Raw genomic sequence first — 8,349 nt, forward strand, 5'->3', positions numbered from 1 at the left:
ATGCAACGTGAGAGGTGCGCTCTGGCCCTGGGCTGGAGTAAGCAACAAGTGCCTCGGCTGACCCCGTGACACCAGCCTCACCACCGGGATGCACGGAGGATCCCTAAGGACTTATGATGACTTTGCTTCTGTGCCGCTGGTCTCCTCATTCACTCAGCCCTGACCGGCCCTCTGTGGCATTATTTCCAAAGCCCAGCCCTGCCAAGGTCCCCCGCTGCGCACAGAGCTTTTGTGGGTCCCTGCAGCCCACAAGGGGAAGTCCAGGGTCTCCCTATATTGCCCAGGCTGGTCTTGAACTTCAGGGTCAAGTGATCCTCCCGCCTCAGCCTCTTAAAGTGCTAGGATTACAGTTGTGAGTTGCCACCCCTGGCCTCTTTTGAGTCGTTCTATTTATTTTCCATATTTTTTGAGGCCACAACAGTAGCACCTTTGTCCATAGTCTTCCCTGTCCCACTCATTCCATAATCACCATTGCCAGCCCCACAAGCAGCCTCTGCCTCTTGTCAGGCCTTGGGCTGAGCCTGGTACCATCACTTCTCTGTTTAGTGTCCACAGCAACTCTGCGAGGCGGGGACTATTGCTTCCCATTTTCTAGATGAAAAAAACTGAGGTTCAGAAACTGAAAGAGGTTTGTTCAACATCACACTGCAGTGGTGACTCATGAATTCAATCAGCAAGTATTTATGATGTCCAAAGCCCAAGGTGAGGGGCCAGGCCGGTACCAGGCTGTGGTTCCATCATAGCACCCCTCACTGACCAACGGGGCACCCACAACCTTGGGATTCACCTGGTCTTCTTCCTTGCTGGACAGTTTTGCTCCGGGCCTTACTGTCAGCCTCTGCTGGGACAGAGCCGCTGGTGTGATGAGTCCCTCCACCCTCGTGTCTTGGCTTCTTCCACACATGCTCCTGGGAAAGGGCTGGCCATTGGTTACTGGCCTGATGGGAACATAGGTCCTGGAATCCTGATGTCACAGCTGCAGGTGGCTGTCGAGGCACATAACAGAAAAAAGCCCAGAGAGGGCAGGCTAGCAGCCAGAGACATCCAGCAAGTGCGGGAGTGGAACCCAGCCACCTGCCCCAGCCCTTTCCTTCTTGTGTCCTTCAACTGCCAAGCGGCCCCTTCTTGAGAGCAGCCTCCAACCCCCGCCTTGGCCAAGACAAAAAACCAGAGTACATTTCCTCATTTATTATAAACACAAGTTCGCAGGTAAATAGAGGGTCTAAAAAATACATTAAAATAAATAATTGGGATTCTTGAAGTTCTTAGAGCAAATAAGTTATATACAGATGGGAGAAGCAGAGCAGGCCCTTCTCACTGGGAGGGTCCCGAGGGAATGAGGGTGCAAGGACTCTGGGGAGGGAAAGCTGGAGAGGACACAGCCAGCCAGGACACCAGCCCCACGGGAGCCGTCCAGCCTCCAGGACTGGCTGAAGCACGCGTGTTTGCAGCTGCACTGTTGCTCCTGCTTTGTAGCCCAGCAGACAGGACACTCCTCAGGACGCAGCCTCCAGATGAATGTACTCCCCATGCAGTTCCTTCCAGTAGAGCTGTGGGCCTGCAGCCAGCGCTGGAGGCTGCTCTGCAGTCTAGAAGCCGAGGGCTTCCCCGGGCAGTGTGAGGACACGGAGCTGCCTTGGAGGAGGCTCCCTCACCAGGGCGAGGAGGCCAGAGCTTGTGCCAATCCTGGTAAATGGGTCCCGCTGTCTGGGAGCAAGGCCCTGGTCCAGGAAGCAGGCAGAGAGTCTACAAGCCTTGGCCACTTCTCTCCTCCTGTCTCCCCACGGGCTTCCTTCCCAATGTTCCTCCAGCTCACGGCACTATCTCTTCCTCCACCTGGAGTGTGTGGGCCGCGGCTCCCGCATCGCCTCCTGCTGTCGCTTGGCAAGGAGGCTCTTGACTGTGGAAATGTCCCTGGGAATCAAGAAGGGTCAACTTAGCATCTCAGGAGATGTGAACTGTCCAAGAGCTCCCCACGAGAGTAGGGGCAATGGGGCTACAACCCTTGCCCAGATCCTGGGGTCACAGCTGCCCTGGGGTCAGAGAGTGGCCACAGACTGAAAGCAAGGTCTGCACAACCAGCACAGGCCAGCCCAGGCGTTGAAGCTTCTCTGCACATGAGGACTTTAACAGAGTTAATGTTCAACATCAAATGCTGCCAGAATGAGTGGACAGCCAAGCACATCCCTGTGGGTCTCCCGTCGTCTGCCTTCCCACTTCTTTCCACACCTTTCCGCACCTTTGCTCCTGCTCTTCCCCCCAGGCTGTGTGTATTCCCCTCACCCAGATGCCACCTGCTAAAATTCTACTCATTCTTCGAGGTCCAGCTCAAGGCAGTCCAGCCCAGAAAACAGGGCACCCCGCTGCCCTTTGAACCTGGGTGGGTGGCCACATCCTGGCTCAAAGAACTCTCATCTGGGAGCCAGGAGGCTGGCTTCAGTTCCCAGCGAAGGAAACTTGGGCAACGATCTCAGCCTCTCTGATCCCCTTTCTTAGCTTGTAAAACAAAAACAGGCCTGAACTGCCCAAAGTGAGTATAAGGTTGGCCAAGCCACTAGTGTGTGCGTTTGAAAAGTCTTGTACTCATTTTTTTTTTTTTTTTTTTTGAGACGGAGTCTCACTGTGTCTCCCAGGCTGGAGTGCAGTGGCGCGAGCTCGGCTCACTGCAAGCTCCGCCCCCCGGGTTCACGCCATTCTCCCGCCTCAGCCTCCCAAGTAGCTGGGACTACAGGCGCCCGCTACTGCGCCCGGCTAGGTTTTTTTTGTATTTTTAGTAGAGACGGGGTTTCACCATGTTAGCCAGGATAGTCTCGATCTCCTGACCTTGTGATCCACCCGCCTCGGCCTCCCAAAGTGCTGGGATTACAGGCTTGAGCCACCGCGCCCGGCCTTGTACTCATTTTTTTCATTCTCAGAAAGTTCTTAAGTTTATGTTGGGTCCTGTCCATCCCACCATCCTGCCTTTTCTCCTATTTTTCTGCCGCCCCCAAAAGGTGAGAATCCCTGAGGGGCTGAGCTGGGTCCTGGGACCTGGCCAGCTATGAGGAGCCCTCAGTGGCAGAAGTGGGAATGGCAGACCCCTCCACAGCTCCCACAGGCACAGACCCTCGGCTACACACTTCATGTGCGTCCACTCATCTGACCTCACAGCAACCCCAGGCGGGGATGGCTGGTGCAATTTCCCTGTTTCCCCTGTTCAAATCATAGGAACTAGAGGCACGGTGAAGTGGAGGGGCAAACCCAAGGTCACAAAGCTTGTTCCAGGCTGGGCTGGTGTTCAGATCAAGCAGTCCCTGCCCCAGAGGCTGCCCCTACAGCCACTCTGCTGCCCGGCAGGTGCAAGTGTCTGTTCTTGAGTTGGTTTGGTTGAACAAGCATTCATGGGCACCTCCTAGGGGCCAGGTCTGAGTCACATTGAGGCACCAGGGAGGACATGCAATCTGGGCAGCAGAGAGGGAGCAGGCTGGGCAGGTGGCCCCTCTGGACCCCAGCATGTGTGAGATGCTCCATTCTGCACAGCCTGAACCAACAACTGTGGTCCTTCCCAGTCATGAGCCTTCAAACCCTCTTCAAAGTCCACTTCCAGACCTAGTGGTAACGAAGAGCACAGTGGGTAAGAGCACAGACTCTGGGGTCAGCCAGATGCCGCTGACTGCTGTGTGACTTTGGGCAAGCGGCTTCCCCTCTCTGAGCCTCAGTTCTCTTTGCTCCCCAATGAGGACCCAGGCCTGCCTCGCATAGAAAATATAGGACATGTGCAAGGCATACAGGAGGTGATCAATCTGTGCATGTGTCCCACACCCTCACCTCAGCCTTTGGAGAAGCTCTCCTCTAGTGGCCCCTGTCTTGCCAGTCTGGAACACGTCTGCTGGGGACTTCCGGCTTGGGACTGCCCGGGCTTCAGTCCTGCATGAATAGCATTAGGGCCCAAGTGAGGGACTGCCCAGAGCCCTGAAGCGACCTGGCTGCAGGCCCAGCCCAGCCCCCACCCCATCCCCATCCCCATCCCCATCCCCACCGGCCTGCAGGAGCAGATCCATTTCCATCCCTGTGCACCTGGCATCTTTCCTTTCCCAGGTGGGGTGTAGACCGAGGAAAACTGAGCTACCACGAATGTGCTCTTAGCCCCAAAAAGAGGCAGCTTTTTTTGCCTTCCCAGAATCTGGCCACCTGCAGCCGCAGGGGAAACCGAGGCAGGGTGGAGCCTCAGCTGGAGCCCCAGAGGAGGAGTTTCTTGTAAACCATCATGGGAACTGGAGCTTGGGACTTTTTTTTTTTTTTTTTTTTTGAGACTGAATTTCACTCTTGTTGCCCAGGCTGGAGTGCAATGGCACGATCTCAGCTCACTGCAACCTCCGCCTCCCGGGTTCAGCCGATTCTCCTGCCTCAGCCTCCCAAGTAGTTGGGATTACAGGCACCCACCACCATGCCCAGCAGTTTTTTTGTATTTTTAGTAGAGATGGGGTTTCACCATGTTGTCCAGGCTGGTCTCGAACTCCTCAGCTCAGGTGATCCACCCGCCTCGGCCTCTCAAAGTGCTGGGATTACAGGTCTGAGCCACCACGCCTGGCCAGAAGCTTGGGACTTTGAAGCCAGTTTGGTTTTCCCAAATTCTCCATGTGGATGAGGGAAGGAACAAAGCCTCACACCACTTTACAGATGGGAAAACTAAGGCTCAGGTAAGATAGGAGACATGGCAAAGGCTCCCCAGCAACTCTGGGGCTACCCTGGGATGGTGACATGGCTTCCCAACTCCAGATGCCATTTCTTCCCTGAGCAAGTTGCAAAGTCCCCTGAACCTCAGGTCGGAATCCAAAGTCCAGTAGGACTTGATCAGACAGAACCAGGCCCAAGGCCCGGCCCTCCTTCTGACAAGCTGTGCAGCCTGACATGTCCTGTCCCCTCTCTGGGCCTGAGTTGCCTCAGCCGTCACTGGCAGACTCTCTCCTGCCCAGCAGTGAGGACATGAGTGTTCCCAGAAGCCCCCAGAGCTGGGCATCGGGAGGCCCCCAGGGGTGACTGGTTCTTGCAGGAAGGGATAGTGCCATGGACCCAAGCAGCCTGTGGGCCCCTGGGTCGCTGCTCACCCCCAACTTGCCACTTCGCTCCTCTGCTAGTCTCCCAGACACCTGCTTCCCAGGGCATGCCTGGGCTTGCAGCTACCCTAAGCCCCTGCAGGCTGGGTGCCCACCTACCAGGGCCTTCGAAGGCAGAAGGTGGCACAGGAGGGGTCCCTGGCGCTGGAGCACTGACAGCGCCTTGGCAGGGAGCGGCGCCGGCGTCTTGGCGGGTTTCCCAGGCCGTAAGGAGCTGTCTGTCTGTGGGCGGGCAGCCAGCAAGGTAGTGGTGTGGGGTGGAGAGAGAGAGAGAGAGAGAGAGAGAGAGGATTAAATAAACCACAACCACTGGCAAGCAGGGACTGTCCACACTGCCCACTGGGACAGCCACCTATGCCAGCAGGTGACACTGAAAGGTGACCAGCCCCTGACCTCAAGAAGTCATACCACTGAAGTCACAGGCTCCTCCACAAGGGTCCTGGTAGCCCTTGGCAGGACCCTTCCCTTCTCTGGGCCTGGCTTGGCTCAGTCAGAACTCCCAGCATTGGGGGAAGGAAATCTGTGATTCTATCCGAAGTTGGGAATTGGGAACCTCCTAGTCTCTCTCCCCTCTCAGTCTGGCTGGTCCCCCTGTTCTCAAAGAAGGCTCTCAGCGAGCTCTAGAGGAAGGGCGGCCACTCCATCTCCCAGAAGTAAACACAGGCTCGTAGCTACGCTGCCCCCACCTGGTCCCCACTTGCCTGGAGGGGTAACAAATGCGCCTTAGAGGCTTGACTTGAAAGTGAGATGTGTGCGTGTGTGCATGTTCAGATGGGATTGATTTCAGATTCAGAGTCTGATCAAGTGGGCCAGGGGAAGGGCAGGGGCCGCGGCTGGCTGGACCAGCACTTTCGAGTGACAGAGCTAATTTTAGACGGTGTGGCTGGAGTCCTAGTGACTCCAGGTAGATGCAACACGCAGGGACTGGCAGGGTTCCCGCCCTAAGCAAGTGTTTGGATGCGGATTAGCTTCACACACGCTTACGTGCAGGGCTTCTCTTGCCTTTTGCAATTTGGGGAAGGGAAAAAAATCACAAACACACACAGAAACTTCAACTGAAGGTATGCAGTGGCCTGGAGGCAGTGAGGGTGCAGGCAGAACAGACAGCACTGGGCTCCCACCCGGGTGTAGCCAGTAGCACAGGGCAGGTTCTCATCTGTCGTTTGAGGGAATATCCTGCCTTATGGGGAGGATGGGGGGCGCCTGAGATGATAATGCACGTGCGGTGCTTGGCAAAGAGCCTGGCATAGTCAAGGCACGGGTGCTGTCACTAATCGTATTATTCTTGGAAGAGCATGCAGAGGCAGCATGGCAGAGACTGTGAGCTCCGGCATTCCCTGACCGAGGATGGTGCCTACCCTTACGATTACCTGTGTGATCTTGGGGAAGGCGCTTAAGCTCTCTGAGCCTCAGTACTTGAATCTGGAAAATGGGGCCAACACTTGCTTACCAGGCTGTCTTAAGAATTCTCAGGAGATAGCCCTCTTTATGGCTCAGGTTGTCCTCACTCAGCAATTGAAACAATTAACTACTGATATTAGCCAACGCCCCCACCTGGAGGCCCAGGGAGAGCTGGACTGTGTCAAGCTTCCCTAGCATGCCAGTAGTTCCCACCCTGACACCCTGCCCCAGAGCTCCTCCTGCCCCCCATCCCCACGGATACTCACTCAGGAGTGTTCACCCAGATGATGTCCAAGTGGCAGAAGTAGACGCACTCCTTGTCGAGCCAGGAGCTGCAGGAGCAACGGCGAAGCCGCAGGTGGGTGCCTTGGGCATGAGGTGAGGATGCTGGCTGCTCCAGGGTGGCAGCAGCCTGGCCCTTCCCTGCATGCACAGGAGGGAGAGAGAGTCAGAGAGGTGGGTTGGGGTGCCTGGCACATCCCGGAGTGGGGGACCCACCGGGCCCCTCCTCTTGCATAATCGAGGGACTTGGCACTCTTGCTGCTCAACAGCTCCAGGCCAGCCCAGGGAAGTCCCAGCAGCCCGTGGGGAGCCTGGGCGCCTCTGCATTTGCAGAACCGTCCCCCTGTGACCACTGCCGCCAGGCTCCCGCCCCTGTCTGCCTCCAGCTGGCTTGGGAGGCACTGCAGCCCCAGGGGGAGACACAGGTAGACAGACCCAGGAGCTGTAGGCAGCAGGTGAGGCCAGGGCAGCTCACCTTCATGCAGGGCCACGAGCAGGGCTAGTGCAACAGAGCACCAGGTGGTGGGCATGGAGACCATAGCAGCGGCGGAGCGGGCGGGCTGGCCTGGAGCAGGGAGCGCCTGTTGCCAGTGTCCTGCTGTTAAGCTGAGCAGATAGCTCATTGCCTCGGTGCCCTGGCTGCCTCTTATACCAGGCGTTGTGCCCCACCCCTTCTGGTCCAGCCCTGCCCCGCTGCACCGGCGGGCTGGGAGCCAGGGACACCGCCTCCTCCCCGGGCGCCCAGCCCGACCCAGCCTCTGCAGTGAAGGGGGGAGGGAGATGGAAGGCCCGCTCCTCCCTCTGTGCCTGGAGCACCTCTGGGAGTCCTGAGGATCCCCGGCAGTCCCCAGGGGCCCCTCGCAGTCCAGGTGGACTTCCTCAAGTCACCCCCAGCTGCCCCAAGCCCCCTCCCTCACTCTCTCGGCGGCTGCTCCACAGGTCTTGCCCAGGGCTGTGAGTGTGGAGGAGGAGGTTCCATGAGCAAAACCCTTCTCCTCGGAGGAGACTCTGCCATCTATCCTGCCTGCCCTCTGCCAACCAGGCTGAGGATGCCCCTCTGTTGTGTGGGATGTGAAAGGCCCACGCAAGGCTGTTTGGCCTTGGGCGAGTCAGAGCCCTCTCTGGGCCTGCCTCCCTCAGTGAAGGACACAGCTCATGCCTGACTTCTGACCAGCCTGGAACTGCTTCATCCCTACCTCACCCAGGAAATGCCCCCCTCAACCTCTGCCCTATCACCCCAGGGCCTGGGGCAGGAGTTCTAGTCCCTTCCAGAAGCTGTTCAGCTATGCGGCCATGGCCAAGGGCATCCTTCCTGGGCCTGTTTCCTTGTTTGCAAACAAGGCCAAAACAAGAAGATACTTCACCTGCTTGGCTTACAGGCTCCTTTGAGACTAAGAAGGTGGTTTCAAACCCCTTCCTGAAAGATGCTCCTGAGGACACACACACAAAGCGCCCCTTGAACCGTCTCCTGTCCCGGCCATGACAGGATGTCTCGGCTCCCACTGGTGGCTACTGTCTGCAAAAGAAGTAAGGCAGGGGACCTCTCTGGGGGCTGGCATTCCGCTCCCGC

The 8,349-nt window shown here is 57.4% G+C and overlaps 1 protein-coding gene across 2 annotated transcripts; it reads right to left on the reverse strand.

Moving 5' to 3' along the window:
- Positions 1-1,177: 1,177 nt before the first annotated feature.
- On the reverse strand, positions 1,178-7,394 carry EDN2 (endothelin 2). Of its 2 annotated transcripts, XM_025353863.1 has the most exons (5): positions 7,255-7,394; positions 6,764-6,920; positions 5,196-5,318; positions 3,808-3,906; positions 1,178-1,914 (listed from the first exon to the last, which is right to left on the reverse strand). In XM_025353863.1, the coding sequence occupies exons 1-5, from the start codon at positions 7,316-7,318 to the stop codon at positions 1,821-1,823; spliced, it is 537 nt and encodes a 178-aa protein (XP_025209648.1). In that variant the 5' UTR covers positions 7,319-7,394; the 3' UTR covers positions 1,178-1,820. The 2 variants fall into 2 exon arrangements, with proteins under 2 accessions (XP_025209648.1, XP_025209658.1); XM_025353873.1 differs by lacking the exon at positions 3,808-3,906.
- Between the last annotated feature and the right edge of the window lie 955 nt (positions 7,395-8,349).

The sequence above is a fragment of the Theropithecus gelada genome, chromosome 1 (genome assembly GCF_003255815.1).
Source record: "Theropithecus gelada isolate Dixy chromosome 1, Tgel_1.0, whole genome shotgun sequence".
In the NCBI taxonomy this organism is placed as follows: Eukaryota; Metazoa; Chordata; class Mammalia; order Primates; family Cercopithecidae; genus Theropithecus; species Theropithecus gelada.

Coding starts and splice junctions, on each gene's coding strand:
- EDN2 (XM_025353863.1), bottom strand. CDS start 7,318: ATGGTCTCCATGCCCACCACCTGGTGCTCTGTTGCACTAGCCCTGCTC. Junction 6,921..7,254: donor GCTCGTGGCCCTGCATGAAG/GTGAGCTGCCCT, acceptor CTGTGCATGCAG/GGAAGGGCCAGGCTGCTGCC. Junction 1,915..3,807: donor GAGCTTCTCCAAAGGCTGAG/GTGAGGGTGTGG, acceptor CTTGATTCCCAG/GGACATTTCCACAGTCAAGA.